The sequence below is a fragment of the Taurulus bubalis genome, assembly GCF_910589615.1.
Source record: "Taurulus bubalis genome assembly, chromosome: 18".
NCBI classification, from domain to species: Eukaryota; Metazoa; Chordata; class Actinopteri; order Perciformes; family Cottidae; genus Taurulus; species Taurulus bubalis.
The window spans coordinates 20,158,202-20,183,303 of NC_136606.1; the positions used below are offsets into that span (position 1 = coordinate 20,158,202).

At 43.5% G+C, this 25,102-nt stretch overlaps 2 protein-coding genes across 2 annotated transcripts in view; one reads left to right on the forward strand and one right to left on the reverse strand.

Annotated features, from left to right (window-relative positions):
• rsu1 (Ras suppressor protein 1) overlaps nt 1-7,590 on the reverse strand; it is a 30,795-nt gene extending 23,205 nt beyond the window's left edge. Inside the window, exons 1-3 of the mRNA XM_079233907.1 lie at nt 7,533-7,590; nt 7,311-7,436; nt 4,639-4,689 (exon numbers count right to left, since the gene is read on the reverse strand). Of these exons, the coding sequence (XP_079090033.1) occupies nt 4,639-4,689; nt 7,311-7,419 (160 nt within the window). The 5' untranslated portion in view covers nt 7,420-7,436; nt 7,533-7,590. The remainder of the gene's footprint in view (nt 1-4,638; nt 4,690-7,310; nt 7,437-7,532) is intronic.
• Nucleotides 7,591-8,148: 558 nt separating this feature from the next.
• Nucleotides 8,149-24,092, forward strand: trdmt1 (tRNA aspartic acid methyltransferase 1). The gene is made up of 11 exons (XM_079234478.1): nt 8,149-8,215; nt 10,722-10,831; nt 11,008-11,084; nt 13,223-13,294; nt 13,887-13,952; nt 17,534-17,603; nt 17,691-17,771; nt 19,239-19,627; nt 20,575-20,632; nt 22,765-22,894; nt 23,199-24,092. Exons 1-11 carry the CDS (start codon nt 8,152-8,154, stop codon nt 23,297-23,299), a joined length of 1,218 nt encoding a protein of 405 aa, XP_079090604.1. The 5' UTR covers nt 8,149-8,151; the 3' UTR covers nt 23,300-24,092.
• The last annotated feature ends 1,010 nt before the right edge of the window (nt 24,093-25,102 follow it).

Below are 25,102 nucleotides of genomic sequence, written 5' to 3' on the forward strand. Positions count from 1 at the left end.
ACACATGGTGGTATACATATAGTATACACATGGTGGTATACATGGTGGTATACATGGTGGTATACATATGGTATACACATGGTGGTATAAATATGGTGTACACATGGTATACACATGGCGGGATACACATGGTATACACATGGTGGTATACACATGGTGGTATACATATGGTGGTATACATATGGTGGTATACACATGGTGGTATACACATGGTGGTATACACATGGTGGTATACACACGGTATACATGGTGGTATACATATGGTGGTATACACATGATGGTATACATGGTGGTATACATATGGTATACACATGGTGGTATAAATATGAACCAGGGCTCTGCCCTGATTGACAGCCGCTCAACAACAAGCCCCGCCCCTCCCCAGGGAGACAGGGCTGTTGTAAAGCTGACAGCCGAGAGACACGTCCACTGCTCTGAGCCCAGAGGCTTGTGCTCCTTTCTCTTCATGTGGAAGATCTGGTGTGTAGTTGGTGTGTTTATATCTTTTAATAATGGAGTCAGTAAGTTACACTTATAGGAGCTGCATGTCAATATAACCTTGTCAAAGAACTGCCATTTAAATCCATATGTAATGAACAGCTCATCAGCTGCTCCTGTAGGTTCAGACATGTGAAGGTGAGACCTCTTCAGTCATGTCCTTCTTTACACACACAGGCTGCCGAGTTATTCTGGGCCAATTGTAATAACAATACTATATTTAACCAGTCAATTAGGGATGAACGGTGAAAGAGCTCATTAGATGACAGAAGGCCACTTTACAGCATCAGCTGGAGCTTCCTCACCGGCAAAGCAACACAATCCCATTCACACACACACTTATACACCTTCACACACACACACACACACTTATACACCTTCACACACACACACACACACCTTGACACACACCTACACCCCCCCCCCCTTCGGCAGCACGTCAGGCCTGATCCCGACCTCCACACTCAAAGCTTTAGTGCTGTGCTTGAGGACTGGCAGACATGTGGAGTCCTTTATGGACTCTTTCCATAAGACCACATCGCTGCACACGTTGCCCAAGGGAATTACCCACAATTCATAGTAATGTGCTGTTAAACACCAGTGGAAGCATGGGGGCGTGAAGGTGTAAACTAACAGTGTCCAGCCTGGAACATTACATGTACTCACATTAAATATTAAAGATGGAACATGAAACTCAACCTTTTATTATCAACGTCTCACTCTGACCAAACGGAGGAAACAGAACATCTGAATGACCTCATCTTGAGCCTGGAAGACGCCAGGAAGCAATAGGTATAAAACACATATCGTATACACCATACTACGAGGTTGTCATGGTAACGTGATACGGTGCAGCAAAGTGCTGTCCTGCTGGTATTTACACACTAAACCAGTCAGCAGGTCCTGTTCTTTCTACATTGTCTTTTTAAATGAACGTTCATCTACACAGTTACAGACATGTAATGGCTGCATGTCGGCACATCCAACAGTCTGTGTGGTTCAGGAGGACGGTCTGGTTCTAGAGCCCCCCGGTTCAGGAGGACGGTCTGGTTCTAGAGACCCCGGTTCAGGAGGACGGTCTGGTTCTAGAGCCCCCTGGTTCAGGAGGACGGTCTGGTTCTAGAGCCCCCTGGTTCATGAGGACGGTCTGGTTCTAGAGCCCCCTGGTTCAGGAGGACGTCATCCATTTAATTTATCTGTCCGTCCCTGTGGGCCGCTGCCAGAGCTCCATCACTGCAGCAAAAGCTCTGGCCAGGTGGACAGTGTTCATAAGGCGGCCGTACAACACATGATATTGATTCCATACGGGCTCCTCTGCTCTGCTGTGTCGTGTGAGCTGGGGATCCTCTGCATTACAGCTTGCATGTTGCCGTGTTGGAGGAAGAAACGCATGCAGTCCTGCAGCTTCTCCTCTCCGGCTGGGAGACTCCTTCACTCACCTCCATACACAATGCAGGGCTTTGTCTGGTTTTCTTCCTGTACCGTTCTACCCAGTCGTACAAGGACAACACAAACCTTGTACGTTGTACTGTTGGTCTGAGGACCGTGAAGACTGACGACCTTCATAAAGCATCACCCTGTCTGACACGTCGGGTCAAATCGATCTGGATGAGACATCAAACTACGGTGATATTTGGGACAGATGGAGCTCCTGTGCATACATTGAGGACCTGAGGTGCGTAACTTCACCAATTATGCTATGACCATGTCTGTCTGATGGGAGCTATAAATAACCTGGCAGTGTGAGACGTGTGTAATCTGTTCATCTCCAGCAGCAGATTAGGAAACAGCATTACTTCATTTCTCTGAAGTTTTTCCTCCCAGTGTGGATGATGAAGTGTTACACACTGAGCCCATAACTTCATAACAATGACAATATTGTTACTTTCTCAAAAGCATCATCCTGTAAAGAAGACTGGTAATTTAAGTATTATTAATTAGATTGATGTGAAAAGTAGTGAAGAGAGGATCCCTGTAGTTTTAATGGATAATCATGACTGATCATTTCTTCAGTTCACTGATGATCACAATCGTACTCTGCTTTCCCGTATAGGAGGAAAAACAAGTGTGGCTTCAAAATAACCAAACTAACAATGTCATTATATTCCTAATAGTACACCTTTTGAATAAGCCTTCACAGAAATGATTAAAACACTTGAATGTACTTGTGTAAAACACAGGTCATTGTGAATGTGTGGTGGTCTGCAGTGACCTCTGCTGGTGCTGAACACCACTGATCCACCTGCTGGGATCCAGAGGTCCATGCAGCGCTCTTCCATCACCACAGAACTATGACTTGAGCTCAGCTCTGAGACTGTGTTTGTCTCTCAGGTGTCAACATCCCTGTTCCTGCTCATTCTCTGCCTGACCAGTCTTCAAATGCCAAACATTCAAAGAACATAACACCCCGTCCCATGAAATATGCCCTGACCGCATACATACTTTAACCAGCCAGGTAACTCCACACTGGTCCAAACGTGGTCTTTTTCATTCACCAGTGCTAAGCCCCAGTGGGCGGGTCAAAGGGAGAGCAGCCGGTGACGGCGTTGCTTGCATCTGGGTGAACTCAAGTCAACACAGATGAGAAACGCCTCAGTAACCGTGGTGTGAAACCATCGGCACCGTGCCGCAGCTCTGCTCACAGATACTACAGGATGTGATAGAGTACATGATGATGTATACCAGAAATGCTAAAACACAGTTCCTCTACCGTTGTCCATTAATGAACGGATAATCAAACAACTGTTCACATTGTCGACAGTAATAAAACACAAGCATGAGGATGTAACTCCCAGGTCTGAGCCCAAGTCCACCCACTGCATCGCTTTAATACAAATAAAAAAGTGGCTGAGCGATGAAGCCACACCCACTCCACTCCGCATGTCAACAGACACGACCTCTGCAGTAACAATCTCTACTGTTAGCCTCTTTATGCAGTGATCAAAAGTCTCTCCTGGTAAAGCCGGCTGACAGCGGATCCAGATGTGATCGCGTCACATGTCTCTTTAAACATATTCCCTCGTTTCCTCGCTCCTTACTTGGTTTCCTTGCATCTCTCTGTGCATCCCTGGAGGGAGGGGCTAGGACGCCGGTGAGGGTAACGGGGATGCGATTAAGAGACTTGGGATGCGGCCCACGTGTCAGTACCCATCTGTCCCAGCTGCTCCATTCGTTCTGCGCATTTGCCATCGGTCATACCCAGTATGCCTTGCAGGAAAAATTGCTCCTACGCTGCCTCCGATTGGCCACTGGCTGCTATTGCTAACATTAGCCTAGCTATGATGCTAAGCGACGCTTTGACAGTAGACCGGCCCGGGAAGAGGTTTCTACAGTCTGAAGGTTCAACTCAGTTTATTTTGTACAGCCCAAAATCACAAATTATCCTCAGAGGGCTTTACAGTCTGTTCACATAACATCCTGTCCCGGGACCTCACATTGGATCAGGAACAACTCCCCCCCCAAAAAATAGAAAAACCCTTTCACGGGGAAAAAAGGAAGAACCCTTCCTAGGCTAGGTAGGCTACCAGGTCTGAACAACGGTCTTCTTCTTTGTTTTTCTTTCATTTATAAATTAACTTATCCATTTTCAGGCGAGAAAAACTGCCCTAAGGAGTTCAGGGTGGAGAAAGCTGTGAAGGAAAGCTAGCGTCTGCTGGTGTGGATGAGGAGCGATCGGGCTCACAGACCCCACCGGTAAAAACAGCACTAAAAACCATCTGCTTTTAACCTGTGATGCTGGTTAATGCCGTTTGTTTACTGTCAGAATGTCATCTATCTGCTTTGTTTATAATGATAATAATGTGTTATTAGATATTATTTAAAAAAAATGAAGTGTGCAGTTCCTCTTGAATTAACATCCATACTGCTAACCGGTTTCCACAGCAACATTGATTTTATTTTGACATGTTTGAACGCTCGTCGTGAAGTAACAGACATGATTTGCAGTAAAAACAAAAAAAGCAACTAAAACACTGGTATGGTGCCTTCATTTGCAGTAATTCACAATGATCTCTATACAATTCCGGTTGTGAGAAGGACTTGAATATGTGCTCATTTTAACTCTCCGTTTTGTTCTGTTTTAATTGCCCAATACTCTAAATGGTTGTACTACCTGCAACAGAAGACGGAGGGACAGCTTACCTGTGAGCTTGTTGTGGCTCAGGACCAGCTGAGTGATGTTAGACAGGGTGACTGAAACGACACGGAACATCAAGTCAACACAGCAGCGGTTTGTTTACTGCATCTCACTGGGATAGAACATCTGAACTAAGGCTCCATGAATAGGATTCTGGCAGTAAAGTTTGATCTATTGTTCAAGGTATAAAATGACTGAAGTAATAACAGGATTTCCTAGGTTGGTAACTCCATAATGTAACATAATATATGGTGTATATCAGGAATATATTCTTTGACTGTATCTTGAAGCTTGCCAGTCAGTCCAGCAGCATGTAGCCACACCTGTGGGTGGACTACAGGTAGGTTATCTTCATTTACTAATGACCAGTAACATATAGATTGATATTTACACATCTAAACAAAATCTCACATTATACTATTTTATTATAACACCAAAAGTATTCAAATAGCCCTAGTGGTTGCAGAGATATACCTTTTTTAGTTTGGGTATGACATTTTCGAGCAGAGGCCTAAAAATAGGTTGGTTTTTAATCAAACTTTTCTTCATGTTGAAATTGTAGATGAATGCGAGTAGAATTTCACTCATAATTATAAAAACAACATCATACACTTAGTGTGATTTAATATGGCTCACATGCTTGTGTGTATGATTGTGTGGACAGATGGAACATGGATTTATATATAAATAATAACAAATAGGTATAATAAGGCGAGAACACTGATCAATAGGTCACTGACATTTCTTCTTTTCTACACCGCAGACGTCACGTCATTGCAACTGAGTCATTACGTTTGTATGGAAGATTGTTATCGTCAGACGAACTGAAGCCTAGGCTAATCTAAAGTAACCTAAGCTAGCCTAAAGTAACCTAAACTAGCCAAAGCTAACCTAAAGTAACCTAAGCTAGCCTAAACTAGCCTAAAGTAACCTAAGCTAGCCTAAAGTAACCTAAGCTAGCCTAAAGTAGCCTAAACTAACCTAAGCTAGCCTAAACTAACCCAAGCTAGCCTAAAGCTAACCTAAAGTAAGCTAAGCTAGCCTAAACTAGCCTAAAGTAACCTAAGCTAGCCTAAACTAACCTAAACTAGCCTAAGCTAACCTAAAGTAACCTAAGCTAGCCTAAACTAGCCTAAAGTAACCTAAGCTAGCCTAAACTAGCCTAAAGTAACCTAAGCTAGACTAAAGTAGCCTAAACTAACCTAAGCTAGCCTAAAGTAACCTAAGCTAGCCTAAAGTAACCTAAGCTAGCCTAAACTAACCTAAGCTAGCCTAAACTAACCCAAGCTAGCCTAAAGCTAACCTAAAGTAAGCTATTATATTGTGTATGGGTTTTTATTGTGAAGAGAGGAGTTGTTGAGTGAGTCAAGAATAAAGTGGTTGCCGTCTTATGCCAACTAACGGACCATCGTGTTGTTGTTATTATTGCACAGTGAAGGCGCAAGATAAACCCTCGGCTACATTGTGCAATAATAATAACAACACGATGGTCCGTTAGTTGGCATAAGACGGCAACCACTTTATTCTTGACTCACTCCAACAACTCCTCCTCTCTTCTCCTTCCGTTTTCCCCTTCACAATAAAAGGGCTGCCCACCGCCCCCCATTCAGAAATGGGCCAAATGCAGAGAAGAATTTCCCCAAGGGCATTAATAAAGGATAATTTCTTTCTTTTTTTTCTCACTTAAAGTAGCCTAAAGTAGCCTAAGCTAACCTAAATTAGCCTAAAGTAGCCTAAGCTAGCCTAAAGTAGCCTAAGCTCACCTAAAGTAACCTAAGCTAACCTAAAGTAACCTAAGCTAACCTAAAGTAGCCTAAGCTAGCCTAAAGTAGCTTAAACTAACCGAAAGTAACCTAAGCTAGCCTAAAGTAGCCTAAGATAGCCTAAAGAAACTACACTTCATACTGCATGCAGGTCGGTGGTTGTCATGCTTCAGGTCGGTGGTTGTCATGCTTCAGGTCGGTGGTTGTCATGCTTCAGGTCGGTGGTTGTCATGCTTCAGGTCGGTGGTTGTCATGCTTCAGGTCGGTGGTTGTCATGCTTCAGGTCGGTGGTGTGATGACTGCGGTCAAGTGAGCCCACATCCGCCGAGTGAGCCTCAGTTGCAATTCAAAATGCACCTTTATTCAAGGTGTTACGGTACGGGGGCCAGCTCAATTTCACAATATTCAAACAGCTATAAAAACAGATCCTTAGGTTTGTATATAAATATTCCACTGCAGTCTTGTTCAAGGGGACCTCTGCTATGTCCATGTGCATGGCCTCCAAATATTACTGTACAGTTATTGAGAAAATTGAATTCAAAGTCTGCTTAAATTTGCACATGGACATAGCAGAGGTCCCCTTGAACAAGACTGCAGTGTAATTTTTATATACAAGTCTATGGATCTGTTTTTATAGCTGTTTGAATATTGTGATATTGTGAATATCATTATGAAATTCAAGCAGACTTTGAATTCATTTTTCTCAAAAACTGTACAGTAATATTTAGAGGCCATGCACATGGGCATAGCAGAGGTCCCATTGAACAGTACTGCAGTAAAATTTTCATATACAAACCTAAGGATCTGTTTTTCTAGCTGTTTGAATATTGGGGAATTGAGCTGGCCCCCGTACCGTAACACCTTGAATAGAGGTACATTTAGAATTGCAACTGAGGTGTGTGATGCTCTCTTACACAGCCCGGGGATGTCCAGCATGTTGGAAATGCCTCTGTCGCACATCTCCACCTCCGGGAGGTTCTTGTCTCGACTCTCCTCCACTATCTTCTTCAGAGACTTGGACATGTCTGTGGAGGAAACGCCTGTCCAGAGAGAAGCACAGGGAGTTAGTCAGCTAGTTGGTCCAGTCGTCAGGGTAGTAACATCCAGGACGCCATGTTGACACGGCGGAGTCTCACCGTTTAGACACGAGGAAGGACAACTCTATATTAGTTCTTTAATTCCTGAAAGACTTCACTTCAACCAGCCGCCCGTACCGGAAGTTTACGTTAGAGCCTCCAAGCCATAATAGGATACTTCCGGTTGGTTCGCCGTTCAGCCACACCCCCGTGTCAAAATAAGAGTTCCCAAAGACAGCACCGTGTCAAAATAAGAGTTCCCCTATTTTGTATCGTTATTTAATTAATTATTTAAATGTTTCATCAATCTAATTTAATCACAAAAGCCTATGTATTGCTCTTGTGATACTTTATTTGTATTGCAAAACACTCCAATAAAGGCTTATTAAAAACAAAAAAAGGCCAAAATAAGAATGTGATTTGTTTTGAATGGATGACCCTTCTTGTTACACTGTCAGAAACACACACCCAACACTGATGGTTTCGCTCCTGTGAAGCAAAGCGGGGCTACAGTCTACATCTGTTTCCTGTGTCGCATCCCTCTCGTACGATGACACAAACAAACCGTGTAACGTGTAACCTCGTAACCTACCACATGGTGGCGGTAATGAGCCATGCCGTTGTGTGACAACTTCCGTGACACGTCACGAAGAAGAACAGCTGTCCGCAGCGTGGTGCCATGGAGGGTCTTCGGGTGCTCGAGCTCTACAGCGGGATAGGAGGCATGCATTACGCCGTACAGGGTGAGCTCTACAGCGGGGTAGCATCATGCATTACGCCGTACAGGGTGAGCTCTACAGCGGGGTAGCATCATGCATTACGCCGTACAGGGTGAGCTCTACAGCGGGGTAGCATCATGCATTACGCCGTACAGGGTGAGCTCTACAGCGGGGTAGGAGTTTAGCACGTTGTGTGACTGAACCGGTTGGAGATGGAGTCACATCGCTCCACCACGTTGTGTTGAAGTGAACACGACCTGACAGACACAACATTACAGACACAACATTACAGACACAACACGACATACACTACAGGGCATACACGACATGACAGAGACAACATGACAGACACGACACAACAGGCACGACACGACATGACAGACGCAACACAACAGACGCAACACAACAGACGCAACACAACAGACACAACACGACAGACACAACATGACAGACACAACATGACAGACACAACCTGAGGACTGACAAGTCCACATGAGACCAGAGCCACACGGAGCCTCAACCAGACTCCGTGGACTCCAGGAGAGTCAGTCCGTTTCTCAATACCAAGTACACAGGTCTTGGCTTGTGAACTTTTGGAGTCTGGTCTTGGGAGTCCAGACTCTCAAAGACAGGAGGACGCAGGACGGTCTTTCTGCAATTGGAACAGCAGCTGACTTGATGACGTCACCACATCAGCTGTTGTTGTCATGGTTACTCTGATTCTTCACTGTAAAGTATTTTTACAGTCAAACAAAATATGACAACCCTGCTCTTTTTGTACTGGTTTCACAGACATACACATATCATTGTGTGTATATATATATATATATATATATATATATATATATATATATATATATATATAAAATTGCATGTGAATAAATAATAATGATTGCTTGTTAAATCCTCGAAACAGAATTATATCTCATGTTTAATCGATACGGAGACATCGGAGCCAGCGGATCATTTCAAAAAGTCCAGCCGAGATCCGGCTGCTCTCGGCGGGCAGCAGAGCGCTGACGGCCCGGTGCTGCGGGGCTCACGGTCCCGCGAGCAGGACCTCAACCCGTCGGCGTATCTTTTTAAGTCGGCCGATTCTTGAGGAAGCGACCACAGATTTGATGCTTAAACAACTAGCTTCTCGCCTGAAAACATGCTAAAATTACATTTTGTGACTCAACAACGGTAGAATTCAGAGAATGTCAACTTTCAGTTATGAGTTTTCTCATCCGTCATTGTTCCCCGTTTGCTGGTCCGAAATGCATTCTGGGATATTAGCTCTCTCAAGAACGCTCAAGTCTGCTCTGATGCATCCTGGGTAAAATGGGCGGATCAAGTCACATTCGGGCATTTTCACCGTTCTTGGCGAGAAGCGGACTTTTGAATTGGAACAGTACTTGGGCCGCGACTGATGACGTTTCACGAGTCCAGAGAACACGAGTACAGGGAAGAACGCTGATTGAGAAACAGCCTCAGTCTGGGATGCAGACACGATTACCCATAAGCCATAGCGGTATAACTGTGCAATAATAAGGATATACTGGATAGAAAATGATTAATGTGGTTAGATCTGATAATGATCGCAGATAATATGCACAGGCTGAATACGTTTGATGTGTTATCTTCTGCGTAACTATGTGGGCAGTGGTGGTCTTTAGTCACCAATTGTGAGAATATCCAAGGATCGTTGGGTGATCCTGCGAAGAGAAGTCCAAAATTCAATGTGTTTATAATTAAAAGATGATGACAATCAGCAAATACAATACTCGATCGAGGACCTCTGATTTCAGCAAATTCACAGACAACGTAGCAATGCACAGATCACCACGCAGTTACTGCCGCCTTCGCGTTCAAGAGAGGTGCCTTACGGTCTTGCGCGTGGGTTAATATACAGCTTTCAGTCGCAGAGCTTAAAACTCTCTCATTGGTTAATTCTTTCCCCATGCAGCACCTTCATCCATTCCCCGTCCCCCGGTAGGCTGTGAGTTGTCTCAGGGGCGGAGATATTCTTCTTCTCTGACTAATGAAGGTAGATTCAGTCACAAAACAGTCCGCGCAACCAAAGTTCTTCTACTTCCGGTGTCTTAATGTCTTACTCCGCCTCCTGATCAACTTGATGAAAAAAGTAGTCCTTAAAGAGACAGTCACACAATCCTAACCCATGCAATAAAAATCTTGTTTCTACCTCCATTTTAAAATCCATTCACACCTGAATCATTATACAGTAATACAAAACATACAGTGACCTTCTCATGCATACAATTACCGATTGTATGCCTTCATAATATTCTCATAATATCCCTTATTAATTATCATATCCCTCCTATGCATTGTAATGTACACATTAAACATTCCTTTATTACATGTCATTTTCATGTCCAAGTTCAACTCCTACAAAATAAACTATTACAATTCCACAGTGACTAACGAGGTATTTATGGACATTGCAGAACATTCAGTCATGTAGTCGTGAATCTGTAGCGAAAATATTGATCTATTACAGTGTCTGATCTGTTGTGTCTTCCTCCAGAGAGTGGAATACCTGCCCAGGTAGTGGCCGCCATCGATATCAACACAACGGCCAATCAAGTCTACAAGCACAACTTCCCCGACACCACCCTGTGGAATAAGACCATTGAGGTGGGTGGCAGCGAGGGGGGGGGGGTCTAACCCAAAGAACAAGACCGAGGGATGAGCAACATGGTTTAAATGTACTCACAACATTCCAATGTTTGGGGCTTCATGTTTAACTTTGCAATGTTATAACTTTTGAAACCTTCAATAGTTTTCTGTCTTGTTTTTGATCTTTATTTTAGGGCATAACTCTAGATGACTTCAATAAGTTACCGTTTGACATGATTTTGATGAGCCCTCCTTGCCAGCCTTTCACCAGGTAGGTCTTGAATGTTGAATATGAAATATAATATTTAGTCCCAGGCTCAGTGATGAGGACCAAGAGGGAGACCACACAATCAATGTCGTAGGGTTGCGCAATAAATGGATTAATTTAACGACTTATTTAAAGATTATTATTTTTATCTTTTTAAATGATCGATTTTATATACCGAATCATTTCTGATTAATATTTCAATATTTTTTATTCAATCATAATGTCTTAAAAGCAAACAACTGTAACAATATTATAGAGGCTATTTGTTAAATACCTGATCAGGAAAAGACTGTAAATACAGATAAATGTAATCGCTGTGTGGAGAAACCCTTTCCTGGAACAGGAGCAGACTAATAACTGGGCTGTTCCTTCTTGCATATGGACAGTGTCCCTCTCACACACTTCTGATCACATGTGTTGTCAATGCCTGCTCATGCTTTCATCCTCTAGCACAGTTCAGTAGTGAGGAATAATGAAGCAGAGTGGCTTTGTTAAAGGTGTTTACTCTTCCCAGCCAATGCATACCACTGTGACTCTGTCCCAGAGAAATGGCCCCTATTGATTGTAAGGGTGGACTCATTTGGATTTCTAGCCTCTAGCTGCAAACGATCCACTTCTTCTGGTGCAAAGTGTCCAGGGGTGGATTGGCCATAGGGAGTACCGGGAGTTTTCCCGGTGGGCCGGTCAGTAATGGGCCGGCAGTGGCTGACCTTTTTTTTTTTTTTTTTTTTGTATGTATGTAAAGACGCATAAGAGGCCCAGTGGCCCTATGACAGGCCCAGTAGTCCCGCCCACGCATTTTGCAGACCCCCCTCGTCCAATCACCTTTAATGATGAGCTAATGACACATCATTAGCAATCTGTGAGAGAGAAGAGAAAGCAAACATGGAGAAAAAACGAAAAGGCGGTGCAGAAAAACTGAGGGAAAAGAAGAAAAAAACCTCTCGCAACTGATGCTGCTAAGAGCAGAAATATAATAAACATGTTTGCTGCTGCGGGGCCGGCGGCGGTGGCGTAGCCTCCGGCTCCGGGGCTTTGGCTGCTCCGGGCGCGGCGGGTCCCTCTCAGGTGTCGTCGGACAGTGAAAGTGAGGCTCCCGCTGCCATGGTGGCACAGTGACATGAAGGGGAGCTTCTAATGAGGACAAGACACGTCTGTATGAACGGACTCCCTCTACTGGTGAACTGCAGTATTACAACTGTTAAAGCATTGAGAACGCGCTCTTGCACCCGACATGTATATATTTTCCACACGTAACATTCAACATTAGCGTCAACAAGCACGTATCATTGTACTTTCTGCCTTCAAAGTAAAAGCACTTCCTGTTTCCATGCTCTTCACAATAAGAGTAAATAATGTAATAAAACAAGTTACAACATACAGGAGGGGGAGGAGGAGATTGGTGGTGGTGATAGCAGGTGAGTGTGCTAGCTAACATGTTGATGTTGTGGATAAACACTCATTCACTAAATGTTCAGAAACGTTGTCTATGAACTTTACTTGAATAAATCTAGTTCTAAAGTGTTGGAAAATGATATACTATCCTGATTAATTAACCACTATTTTATGGTGCTGTGGTTTGAGCATGCAGATCTGCTTGTTCACATTTTTTATAATTACAAATCAGGTCACCAGAGTTAAAGTGTTTTAAGTATCAATATACTTTCTTTAAGCCCCAATTTGTTCAAATATGCTTTACCTATTTTTTTCTGTCAGTGTTTATGGTTTATTGTCCATGCTTTTCTTTTTTTTGAACACTTATTTATGGAACTTTTCAGATTAAATTACATCAAATAAGAGACAAGGAGACAATGACCCATTTCAGTATAGTAGTGTTATTAAGGGCTTGTGTGATTATATGTACAGTACATCAAGGGACAGAGTTGGCATAGTATCTGCGGTTCTGATCGTGGTGGGTCAGTCTGGACCAAAAAGTCCAGGGCCGAATTTTTGTCCCAGTCCAGACCTGAAAGTGTCCCATGCATTAAACACTGGGCCGTCCTGTCCAAGCTTTTTCACTTTACGCCACTCATCCACATGCCCTGACATCATAGGAACTGGTTTATAATCTCTCTATTTAATGTCTTTTATCAATCTCCAATAGTTTTTCCTCTAAACTCTTCTTCTTGGTTCTTGTGCAGGATTGGACTTCAGGGTGACATTGCTGACCCCAGAACCAAGAGCTTCCTCTACATCCTAGATCTTCTCCCAAGGTGTTTCACCTCTTTGTGTTGCCCTTAGTTTAGCCTGAATTAAAACCATTTTCAACTGCAGGTCAACAGATCTTTGTGTTATGCCCTGACGACTGTCATTTACATTTAAAATACTTCTTTGAATAAATAGCCATGGCATCACATGCCATATATCCGCCATATGTTTGTGTGAAAGTACCCCACTAAAGCCATGTGGGCAAATTTAATCATCTATTTAAAAAGTACAAATAATGATTACTTACTTAGCCAGCTGAGAGCAAACGAGGTGAGGACAGTTTCCTCACCTGAAGAACACGAGCAGGTCCTTTGTTGTAAGAACCCTTCTGCCATCTAGTGGTGAAATCCAGAAAAGTGTAATAATACATTTTTGACTTTAAATTCCATGAAGGTGTGCTGTGGTGCATTTCTATATATCCACCTTCATGTTTGACCACTTGCTGCACCATAAGCCTCCAAACGTACTTTTGTTTGTTTGACCACTCACAGCTTGACATGCCCTCTTATTGTAGGCCTGAGTGGACATCTTATCTTATCTTTGGTCTTATCTTAGTCTGTCAGTAACCTCCATCCTGTCTCCTCTGCTTGTGACCAGGCTGTGCAGGCGGCCTCGCTTCATCCTGCTGGAGAACGTGAAGGGCTTCGAGAGCTCCTCTGCTAGGTAACATGCACACTAGTAACATGCACACTAGTAACTAGCATGCACACTAGTAACATGTACACTAGTAACTAGCATGCACACTAGTAACATGCACACGAGTATCATGCACACTAGTAACTAACATGCACACTAGTAACATGCACACTAGTAACTAACATGCACACTAGTAACATGCACACTAGTAACTAACATGTATACTAGTGACATGCACACTAGTAACTAACATGCACACTAGTAACATGCACACTAGTAACATGCACACTAGTAACTAACATGCACACTAGTAACATGCACACTAGTAACTAACATGTATAGTAGTGACATGCTCACTAGTGTGCATGTCTAGTGTGACATGCACACTAGCGACATGCACACTAGTAACATGTACACTAGCGACATGTACACTAGCGACATGTACACTAGCGACATGCACACTAGCGACATGCACACTAACGACATGCACACTAGCGACATGCACACTAGTAACATGCACACTAGCGACATGCACACTAGTAACTAACATGCACACTAGTAACATGCACACTAGTAACATGCACACTAGTAACATGTACACTAGCAACATGCACACTAGTAACATGCACACTAGTAACTAACATGTACACTAGTAACATGCACACTAGTAACGTGCACACTAGTAACATGCACATTAGTGACATGTACACTAGTGACATGCACACTAGTGACATGCACACTAGCAACATGCACATTAGTGACATGCACACTAGCAACTAACATGTACACTAGCAACTAACATGTACACTAGCAACATGCACACTAGTAACATGTACACTAGTAACATGTACACTAGCAACATGCACACTAGTAACATGCACACTAGTAACTAACATGTACACTAGTAACATGCACACTAGTAACGTGCACACTAGTAACATGCACATTAGTGACATGTACACTAGTGACATGCACACTAGTAACATGCACACTAGCAACATGCACATTAGTGACATGTACACTAGCAACATGCACACTAGTAACTAACATGTACACTAGTAACATGTACACTAGTAACATGCACACTAGTAACATGCACACTAGTAACATGCACACTACCAACTAACATGTACACTAGTAACATGTACACTAGTAACATGTACACTAGTAACATGTACACTAGTAACATGTACACTAGTAACATGCACACTAGTAACATGCACATTAGTGACATGTACACTAGCAACATGCACACTAGTAACATGCACACTAGTAACTAACATGTACACTAGTAACATGCACACTAGTAATATGCACATTAGTGACATGTACACTAGTGACATGTACACTAGTAACATGTACACTAGCAACATGCACACTAGCAACTAACATGTACACTAGTAACATGCACACTAGCGACATGCACACTAGCGACATGTACACTAGCGACATGCACACTAGCGACATGCACACTAGCGACATGTACACTAGCGGCATGCACACTAGTAACATGCACACTAGTGGCATGCACACTAGCGGCATGCACACTAGTGGCATGCACACTAGTGGCATGTACACTAGTGACATGCACACTAGTGACATGCACACTAGTAACATGCACACTAGTGACATGTACATTAGTGACATGCACACTAGCGACATGCACACTAGTGACATGTACACTAGTGACATGTACACTAGTGACATGTACACTAGTGACATGCACACTAGTGACATGTACACTAGTGACATGCACACTAGTAACATGCACACTAGTGACATGCACATTAGTGACATGCACACTAGCGACATGCACACTAGCGACATGCACACTAGTGACATGTACACTAGTGACATGCACACTAGTAACATGCACACTAGTGACATGCACATTAGTGACATGCACACTAGTAACATGCACACTAGTAACATGCACACTAGTAACATGCACACTAGTAACTAACATGCACACTAGTAACATGCACACTAGTAACTAACATGTATAGTAGTGACATGCTCACTAGTGTGCATGTCTAGTGTGACATGCACACTAGCGACATGCACACTAGTAACATGTACACTAGCGACATGTACACTAGCGACATGTACACTAGCGACATGCACACTAGCGACATGCACACTAACGACATGCACACTAGCGACATGCACACTAGTAACATGCACACTAGCGACATGCACACTAGTAACTAACATGCACACTAGTAACATGCACACTAGTAACATGCACACTAGTAACATGTACACTAGCAACATGCACACTAGTAACATGCACACTAGTAACTAACATGTACACTAGTAACATGCACACTAGTAACGTGCACACTAGTAACATGCACATTAGTGACATGTACACTAGTGACATGCACACTAGTAACATGCACACTAGCGACATGCACACTAGCGACATGCACACTAGCGACATGCACACTAGCAACTAACATGTACACTAGCAACATGCACACTAGTAACATGTACACTAGTAACATGTACACTAGCAACATGCACACTAGTAACATGCACACTAGTAACTAACATGTACACTAGTAACATGCACACTAGTAACGTGCACACTAGTAACATGCACATTAGTGACATGTACACTAGTGACATGCACACTAGTAACATGCACACTAGCAACATGCACATTAGTGACATGTACACTAGCAACATGCACACTAGTAACTAACATGTACACTAGTAACATGTACACTAGTAACATGCACACTAGTAACATGCACACTAGTAACATGCACACTAGCAACTAACATGTACACTAGTAACATGTACACTAGTAACATGTACACTAGTAACATGTACACTAGTAACATGTACACTAGTAACATGCACACTAGTAACATGCACATTAGTGACATGTACACTAGCAACATGCACACTAGTAACATGCACACTAGTAACTAACATGTACACTAGTAACATGCACACTAGTAATATGCACATTAGTGACATGTACACTAGTGACATGTACACTAGTAACATGTACACTAGCAACATGCACACTAGCAACTAACATGTACACTAGTAACATGCACACTAGCGACATGCACACTAGCGACATGTACACTAGCGACATGCACACTAGCGACATGCACACTAGCGACATGTACACTAGCGGCATGCACACTAGTAACATGCACACTAGTGGCATGCACACTAGCGACATGCACACTAGCGACATGCACACTAGCGACATGCACATTAGTGACATGCACACTAGTAACATGTACACTAGTGACATGCACATTAGTGACATGCACACTAGTGACATGTACACTAGTGACATGCACACTAGTAACATGCACACTAGTGACATGTACACTAGTGACATGCACACTAGTAACATGCACACTAGTGACATGCACACTAGTGACATGCACACTAGTGACATGTACACTAGTGACATGCACACTAGTAACATGCACACTAGTGACATGCACACTAGCGACATGCACACTAGTGACATGCACACTAGCAACATGCACACTAGCAACATGCACAACATAGTAACATGTAATTCATGACTGGGTTGTTGTGTTTCTTCTCTGTGACTCTGGTCTCATATTCTCTAGGGAGCGCTTGGTGAAGACTCTCATGGAATGCGGATACACTTACCAGGAGATCATGGTCTCGCCCACAAGTGTAAGGAAGACAGTTAATATGATTAGTTTCATGAAACACGTCTGCCCTATAAGTTGTATCATTTCACCGTTCTATTCATAAATCCAGGTTGGGATCCCAAACTCCAGACTGCGTTATTTCCTGGTTGCTAAACTTTCAACAGAAAACGAAAGCACCTGGAGTTCAAAGGTGAGGCTTGCTGACCTGAATCCTGGCATGAAATGTGTTAAGAAACATGGTTGTGCTCGCTCAGTGTCAACCAAAGCTGGAGCTGGTAATATTGCATATTCTTCCAATCTTTAGTTTATTTATTTTGTTACATGAATTCCCTATAGAGAGAAAGAAGTTATATTAAGACAACCAAACAGACCGACTCTGAGCCGATGGACAGAGCAACATTACAAGTTGATGGCTAACTGAACACATTTCAAAAGTGGCTGGTAAATATTCCCAGCCGTAAAATAGATATAACCATCCAGCATGTTTTATATATCTAGCAGCGCCCTCCTATAACCATGTCCACATGCAAAGGCTCCTCGGCCGTGTGAAGGTTCCTCTTCTCTTCCTGAGCGGTTTGGATCTATGTGGGACCTCGTGCTCCTAAATTAACTCTTAACTTCAGGTGGAACTAATATGAAGCTTCATCAGTTAACTGGGTATCTTCTTGGCTCATTGGCCATAATTCTTACTCTAACAGTTACGGCGCCGACATACTGACATATCGTCACCATAACTAATATACAAGTCAAATATATGGTTTGGTACATGAGAACATTCAAATAGCCAAGGGGCTATTGGGCCCCAATGAGACCTCGCCTGAATGTTCTCTGTTCTAAACCCTCTCTAACTTTGTTCTGCTTCACTTTGTCAAAGTCAACCTTTGCAGAGAGAATGTTCACATATTGAGCTATGATTTGGGTTAGAGAATGTTCACATATTGAGCTATGATTTGGGTTAGAGAATGTTCACATATTGAGCTATGATTTGGGTTAGAGTTGGATCTTACAGCTGCATCATTTAAAAGAAATAATCATCCTCAAAGTGATTTTCTTTTTATAGGCGGACCTAAAACCTTTTCATATTATTCAAATAGCCCTAGTGGTTGCAGAGATACACCCTTTTTAGTTTGGGTATGACATTTTCGAGGAAAACTATGCTAATTATGTGCAAACAACATGACATATCTTATTTCTGTACATTTTCTATTAACAACAAACAGTATTCAGAGACAGCAATGACCCAACAGGGACACGCGTGCTGCTCTTCATCCACCATGGCTGTAAAAAGAAGAGAACCTCACCCAGTCGTGTGAATGTAGTTCTCAGCATTCTGTCTACAAAGCAGTATACTGGCTTTTTAGTTATTGACAAGGCAATAATCAACATAAGAACACGCACCAATCAGCAGAGTAAGTAGATATACTACAAGAGTCGGATTGTTAACAAACGTCAAATCTATAAAATAATATCAAATAAAACACCAAATATTGTCAGCAGTTCCTCTGGATAATAAGCAGGCTTCTCTCTAAACTATTAGCACCAAAGAAAGTGTCCTTATTTGAGTGAACTGACCCATGTTTGGTTGGTATTTGATTATGTTGGACCTCACAGTATAGAGGTGTTTCTCTGAGGCCTCTGATCCAGTTTGTGATCCTAGGTGTTGGACGCCTTCCCACTTCCTGCTGAGAGTGAGTCTCCTGAGCAGCACACGGTCTCCAGGCCTCTACGTCCAGCCACCGGCCAGCCGGAGCACCTGGAGGAGCACCTGGAGGAGCACCTGGAGGAGCACCTGGAGGAGCACCTGGAGGAGCACCTGGAGGAGGACCTGGAGGGCGGCCGTGTGCTATACAAACAAGAGACAGCCGTGGACGCCCAGAGGAAGAGGCGTCAGAACAACGATCTGTCTGTCAGGCAAATCCAAGACTTCCTGCAGCAGGAAGTGAAGATGGAACCCTTTCTTCTTCCTCCCATAACCCTGCTGCGATACGCTCTGCTGCTGGACATCGTTCAGCCCACATGCCGGAGGTCCGTGTGCTTCACTAAAGGGTGAGTCCTCTTCCTCTCACTCACCAGCTTCACTGCTCTCAATAGCTTTCTGCACAGGAATGAAATGATGAATGGTAGGGAGGCAGCAATACCACGGCTTCATGCCAAGTACAAGTGGCCAATACTTGGATATTAATAATCAACCATTTAACAGTTTAAAGAAACATTTAAAGAGCGCTCATCACCTAAAGGTAGAGTTGGTAGTCTGCTTCAAAAACACATTTGTTATATTTGTTAAAATGTTCATTACATCCCGACAACCATCAATGAATCAATGCTCAGGTAAATAAAGACATCCAGTATCTGTGCCTGTCGACTGTGATGAGTGATGATGACGAGCTACCTGCCCTTCAGCGTCTGGCGCCTGTGCTCTGCCGTCACCAGAGTCTTCCTCCAGCTGGAAATAGCCATGCTCTTTGTTTATGTTTATGATTATTGGGGGGAGGGGCCTAGAGAAAGACCTGAAGCGATGCGTGTTGATTTGTAATTTGCTGGTTGCTTTCAATGAAAAAGAGAGGCTTGTTTCGGTTGGATCCTTTGTAGAACCTAGCACTCTAGCTAGTTTGTCAATAGCTTAGCTTGAAAGGAGGATAGCTGGTCCATCTTGAAGGTCAGTCAACCTTTAGTGCCGGAGCTGTAGCTATCTTTGGAGCTAACCTCCTTTAACCAGACTACCAGAGTCTGGCAGAGATAATGACGTACCATGTGATCAGAGTTGTTTGTCTATCAGTCTGCTGCTATACACTTGGGTATTAGACACAGACCAGTTGAACATGACCCAGTTAGACTGAGTGTAATGTGGACCGGTCCTGGGTTGGGTCTACCTGTAATCTGAGTGTGTTTGAGAAACTAGTTGATGGAGTCTCTATCGTCTGTCCTTTTTGTTGTTGAACTCTGTTAAAACCATCACTTAGTAGTGCTGCTATCTGATTGTGTTTCATCCATAGCTATGGCCGCTATGTGGAGGGAACCGGCTCAGTGCTGCAGTGCTGCCCGGAAACAGAGGTGGGTTTGGATTTCACTGAATACAGGTATTACTCTCTTGATGCAGACTTGTCCAGAAGTTATAAAAATATAGTAGTTGTAAAAAAATAACTAGACTTGCTTAGATCCTCCATTGGCATTTCAAAATGAATACAATAATTGTGTTTGAACAATTGCTTTAAATGTCCCGGAGGCTTCCCAGCAGTGAGGTTGAAGACAGTTTACTACTGTGGAAAGGACTGCTTGGGTTTGACTAAACTTAAACTTATACACAAATAACATTGGACCTCTGCATTTAACCCATGCTAAGTCTCAGCAGCAGAGGGACCAACCTGGGGTTCAGGGTCTGGCTCAAGGACCTCTTGTGGTCAAAGGACAACCTCTCTGAGCAGCTGGTTTTTTGGAGCCAATTTTCAGATTAATATGCACCTGTTCAATCTACAGCACATTCAAGAAGTCCTCACACCTCTTCATGTTTCTTCATTCACATAATCTGTAGTGAATACTTCATAATGACAAAGTGAAAATAGGATTTTACTGCAAAATTATTCAAAACCCGCGTACCCAGTTGAATCAGCGTTGGCAGCGATCACAGCCGTGAGTCTTCTTGCCACGACGAGCTTTGCACACCTCGGTTTGGGGACTTTCTGCCTTTCTTGTCTGCAGATCCTGTTGAGCTTGGTCCGGTTGGACGGGGCCGTCGGTGGAGGGCCATTTCTCCAGAGATGTTTGATTGTGTTAAAGCATGGGCCCTGCAATGGGCCCTGCAATGGGCCATGCAAGGACAGGCACAGAGTTGTCCCTAAGCCACGCATACGTTGTGTTGGCTGTGTGCGTTGAGTCATCGTCAGGTTATTAGGTGAACCTCCGACCAAGTCTGAGGGCCCAGTCTCCAGCTCCTGAGCGCCCTGGACCAGGTTGTCCTTCAGGATATCTGTGCACGGTTCAGCTTCCCCTCAATCCAGACCGTCCACCAGTCCCTGCTGCTGAGCCCCCCACAGAGTGCTTCACCATTGGGAGGATATCCTGGTTTCCTCCAGACTTGACACTTAGAATTGAGACAAACATGTCATCTTGGCTTCATTAGACCAGAGCATTGTGTGTCCGCACTGTTGCAGTGATGGTTGTCTTGGAAGTCTCACCATCTCTGCATCTGGAGCTCGGCCAGAGTGACCATCAGGCTCTTCTCCCCAGATTGCTGCCTGGCTGGATGACCATCTCTAGGATGAGTCCTGAGTTCAGATGAAATCATGCCGGTTCACTAGAAACTCCTTCAGCTCAGACTCCAGCGGGACTCCAATGCTACATGAGGCGACATGGTCACTGTTAGGACTCCATGAACGGAAGAATTAGGAGTGAATGAGTGTTCAAGGACAAACTCACTCACAAGCCTACCATTTACGAGGCACAACAATTCCCTTGTTTGGTCTTCCTCTTAGATAACATGATTCACCATAAAGAACCAGCATTACCATTCAAGAGGTGCTTTGCATTGACCATTACTGGTTGAACGTGGGCTTGTAAGAATATATCAATATCAAACTGGATGTTCAGCAGTGAGACCTAGAGCTGTAAAGAGGCGTGTACCTTCTCCAGATTAAGAAAAGGGGAAAAAAAACATATCAAAGACTATCAGGTTTTCTTTATTTTATACATTTGCACAAATGTGTAAAAAACATTTTTCACTTTGTCATTACTGGTATTAACTGTAGTGATAAAGGAAAGAGTTCATTTCAACAGCCAGTGTCATCTATACAGAAAGTTGACCTGCCAATCTGTTTTAAAGAGGCATTTATATGTATAGGTTAAGGCCAGGTGTCACTGTATGTATTTCTTCATAATAAAAGCTGATTCACAATGAAAGAATTACTGCACCGCTGAATCCGAATTGATGAACGTCACCGTATCTTCAGTCACAGTACAGAAGATCATCTTATTTTAGATCAAACTACTGTTCCACAAATCTTGTATTATAGCCCTGGTCAACATGCTTTGCTTTATTGTATTCATCTGTTACTGTCGTCATCCATTCATGAAACGGGAACTGTGGAGAAGCTCTGAGGTCACACCCCAGCTCCACCAGTTCCTTCTGAGCATCAGAATGATGGCTTCCTGTCCTCGTTGAGCTGTGTGTTGCTTTGTGTGCTCTGCAGGTGGAGAATGTGTTCAGAGGTCTGGACCAGGTCTCTGAAGAGGAGAAACTCCAGAAGCTGTTGAAACTCAAGTTGCGTTATTTTACCCCCAGAGAAGTGGCCAACCTCATGGGCTTCCCCCAAAGCTTCTGTGAGTCTGTTCGGCATGTCTGTGGTTTTGATACGGTTTGTTTTCTGTGTAAAACATTTTAAATGGGTGTAAATGATGGTTAATAACTGGCACATGAAGCTTGTACAGCTTAGAGTATGAAAGGAAAGTATTTCTCATAGCTACTTCCCTCCAGCGTCCACAGGTTCAAGCTTTTTAGACGGAGACAAACATTTATATTACTCTTTTTTCCAAATTTTAGTTGCAATGTGATGTAAAACCGTTGTTATATTATTGGATGGAATACGTAACCAACTTAACGTCCTGTGATTTGAATGTTTTGCAGCCTTCCCGGAGCAGGTCAGCACCAAGCAGCAGTACAGAGTTCTGGGAAACAGCCTACATGTTGGGGTGGTGGCCCGGCTGCTCCAGCTGCTGGTGTCCTAGCTCCTCCTCCAGCTGCTGGTGTCCTAGCTCCTCCTCCAGCTGCTGGTGTCCTAGCTCCTCCTCCAGCTGCTGGTGTCCTAGCTCCTCCTCCAGCTGCTGGTGTCCTAGCTCCTCCTCCAGCTGCTGGTGTCCTAGCTCCTCCTCCAGCTGCTGGTGTCCTAGCTCCTCCTCCAGCTGCTGGTGTCCTAGCTCTGTGAAGAGGAGACATCCTGAAGAAAGGAGTTTGGACTTTTGCACTTCCAGCTCCCTTGTCTCGGAGTCAATGGATGTTTTTGAACTTCAGAAAACACTACAACATTTCAGAAAAGAAAACATTAAGGGGGACTCATTGGACGATGATTCCTCGTTGCTGCTGCGTTCCCTGCCAGTCAGCAGAAGTACTTCCTCCTCTTTTGGATTTCCTGCAGACCGGACGCCTTGTGGGCCATTGCTGCCTCTCAGTCGGGGGGGATAAGATACAACTCCTTCATCCTCAGTGATGTTCCTCTGGATGAATAATCTTTTATAGTATCTTATCCTCCAGACCTGTGAGGCAGCAACGTGCCACGAGACCTCCGACAGCTTGCGTCCAATCAGAGACCAGGAATCATTTTCCAATACGTACCTTTTCCTTGTTGTCTTTGTATTTTCTGAAATGTTGTTTTGACCCTTGGGGCCACCGTACAAGTGGCTAAATGAGACTACTAGTCACGTGACTGGTAAAATGCTGTTCATATGCAAAGATTATCTTGCTAGTATGTTAATTTTTTTATATGCATAATTGTAGACTATTTTCCAAAGAATTTAAATAAAAACCTAAAAACAAACCTGTAAAGAACATCGTTTTTTTGGGGGGCTTTCATTATGATTTCTGTATTCTATCAGTGTTATCTTTCACTATCTATTGAGGACTAAGACAATGTATATTATAGTGTATCATTACTATCATCCATTTATGAATGAGCTGTGCAGCTCGTGTCGTCTCTATTCTCAAATGGTATTATGCGTCGTAGCTGTGTTTTTGTTGAGGGGTCTCATGCCGCGATCAGCTGTTAAACAGCAGGCATAGGTACCAAATCCACGGCCCGCCAGTGGCTTTCAGTGCTCATGAACACAACACTCAGACATCATGGTAAAAACACAAGAGCTCATCAGAGCAGAGAAGATGAATTATTATCTGTCTGAATACATGTTCTTGGATGTGTTGTAAGTAGTGCTGTGTCCTTTCGTGTCGAGGCGCGTGTCGAGTAATCCAGGTAGATTTTGGTGAAGTGCGTATCGAGGCTTGTGTCGATGACGTATGTGGTGACGTTCGAAGCCTCGCGAGCCGGCCGTACCACGTGACTGATTCAGAAAATGATTTGTGGGTTTGCCGTGCGATTTTAAATATAAGGGGCAGCGAAACTCAATGGATTTCCTTCCTCTCTGTACCCAGCTTCATCTGTGTCTGTGAAAGGGTATTTTATAAAGCAGGCGAAATGGTCTCAAAAAGCCCAGCACTGAAAAAGTTCTTGTTTTTATAAAACTGGACACAACATGGACTAGCAGAACTGAGGCTTGAACCACAAATCCTCTGACTGGAAGACAGGTATGCTAACCACTGAGCCACAGTCACATCACAGTACTCTTCCGAATTGGTTTCCAATTTCACTTTTGACCCCACCATTATATCATAAAGATGGACACAATATATAAGTTAATAATTTGTATTGGCATCACAAACATAATTTATTCAATTCAAAGCTTCACAAACCAAAGCCATGGTGTCGTTATGATCACTGCCTGTTTTACATTTGTCCACCTGGTGGCGCAGTAGAGCAAATG